This window comes from Nannochloropsis gaditana (genome assembly GCF_000240725.1).
Source record: "Nannochloropsis gaditana CCMP526 unplaced genomic scaffold scaffold981, whole genome shotgun sequence".
Lineage (NCBI taxonomy): Eukaryota > Eustigmatophyceae > Eustigmatales > Monodopsidaceae > Microchloropsis > Microchloropsis gaditana.
The window spans coordinates 1-1,999 of NW_005802972.1; the positions used below are offsets into that span (position 1 = coordinate 1).

General features: G+C 46.2%; 1 protein-coding gene across 1 annotated transcript; it reads left to right on the forward strand.

Moving 5' to 3' along the window:
• The first annotated feature begins 183 nt into the window (after positions 1 to 183).
• NGA_0718300 (uncharacterized protein) lies at positions 184 to 1,222 on the forward strand. Its single transcript, XM_005853261.1, has 2 exons — positions 184 to 503; positions 749 to 1,222. Exon 2 carries the CDS (start codon positions 827 to 829, stop codon positions 1,199 to 1,201), a length of 375 nt encoding a protein of 124 aa, XP_005853322.1. The 5' UTR covers positions 184 to 503; positions 749 to 826; the 3' UTR covers positions 1,202 to 1,222.
• The last annotated feature ends 777 nt before the right edge of the window (positions 1,223 to 1,999 follow it).

The following is a 1,999-nucleotide window of genomic DNA, read 5'->3' on the forward strand; positions in this document are numbered from 1 at the left end:
GGATGTGTCTGTTACAGATTTTTATCGCCGCAGGGTTCCAAAAAGCTAGTCCTTCTCCTTTTTCCGATTCTGTGGTTCCTCCCCTCTTCTTTATTGAAATCGCGGCCTGATAAGGCTCATAGTCTTGAGTATGCGCCAGTCGCACACGTCTTGCTTGTATCGCTCCACCTCCACCTTCCAGAACTGCTCAGACAGCTTCCGCTCGCCCTCCACGCGCGCAACTTCAGCTTACGCCTGAGCGATCTGTATCGCTGCCTTATCCTCGATGCGCGCAACTTCAGCTTTCGCCCGAGTCTCGTCAAAGGTCGAGACAGCGTAAGCCGTGGCACTAGCAGCTGCCACCACCACGCCAACAGCCGAGTAGTCTATGATGGACTGCTTTCTCCACCACTTTCTACCGCTCACCTTGTCCGCACGTGGACCTACCTCACTCTAGAAAATCTCTTGTACGGCTGTGGCAAATTTGATCCGATCAGCAGCACCGATATATTGAAGGAAAAGAGGTACGGTATGAGTTGAGGAGAGAGCACTATCGACTTAAAGTACAACCACCAATGCAATCGAGAAATGGAGTGTATGATAATATGTATCGTGGACATTTTTCCATAAAGTATTCAGAAATTTTCAAAGTAATGCGAAAAGAATTTTGTGAATAATTTGCGATGGCGTCATTCCACCGCACCATGTAATATTCCGTCGCGTCTTCTGATAATTTTCTATTTTTCCTTGCACATAAAATTTTACCCAGGAGCCTGATAAGTGTGATCAAGCCAGCGTGATTATTGGAAAGGGTAAACTTGGGGAAGCGCTGGTTCAGTGGGGGGGTATGGGAGTAGACGATCTGCTTCTCGGGCGTGACGACTGTTTACCCACCGTCTTGACTGTCTCCAATGGCTGTGCCTTGAATATGTTTCCTATCGATGTATGTGTACCAGAGTGGGAGGTGGAAAGTGTGATCCTTGGTTGTCCCAAGGAGAAGCCGAACGACTTGGTCTTCATGCAGTCGGCGTGCCTGGAAACTCTCTTGAAGAGGTACGGGTGGGCGAATAAGAAGACTACACAGTGCCTCCCTGACTTCTCGATCTCTCCCTTTGGGTTTGGGTTAGTGAGAACCCTGTGTGGGGGCGTCAAACTTTGTCAGCTTATCTGGAGAGACTTGAAAATTTTGATTCTTGAAGGCCAGAATATGAAGTTCAACTGATTACCTTGCAGCATCCTAGAATGATATGACCGTCCAATTCTTTCTATTGATTTCTTTTGCCATTACGCACACAATACGTCGCCCCTACCCCGAAAAAAAAAGCTATCCGTTTTATTCTAGGCCCACTTCCATCCGCGTTTTTCATTTCGTTCAGTTCATTTCCATGCGCTTCAAATTCGGAAATCACTTGTTGCGTCGGACGAGCTACATCAGAGGGATCATTAGATATATGCGATACATAAGCACCAGATGATGTACGATATCAACTTTCCAAGCCACTTGGATCTCACGCTCATTCAGAATCGAAAATCTTTAAAGGTCCAGTTTAGCCTCCAAATGAGCATTACTTAAGGGAAAGCGGACTCGATCACTCAGATGAACAATGACAATGACTGAGTAGTGATCTTTCCAGGCAGAAGGAAAAAAATGGTCATCGCGCAAGCGAGCCTACCACACCGCCTGAGCAACTTTGAAATTCGGGGCTGTCGCATGTCGTATCGATACGCTGTACTTTGCGTGGCGTGCATCGTTTTCTCCTGCCGTGTGCTCCTTACTGGTATTTACGGCGCAAAGGCCCTGATAAGAAGGCCTTTTAAAGAATGCAGGGGTAAGATTATTCAATGTCCAGAAGCATGTCTATGTCTTAGATGCGCAAAAAGTACCCATCCTTCAGGCTTAATTTTAATTTAAGCTAGTGATAAATGACAAAGTAACCCATATAACATAACATCCTTCTTTTGGCTTCGTACACAGTCAATTGGCCTAATAGACTGTTTGCTTTCTTTACGCGTGTATTGC

Bases quoted from the DNA above. Each gene is read 5' to 3' on its own strand.
- NGA_0718300 (XM_005853261.1), top strand. From the start codon at position 827: ATGGGAGTAGACGATCTGCTTCTCGGGCGTGACGACTGTTTACCCACC.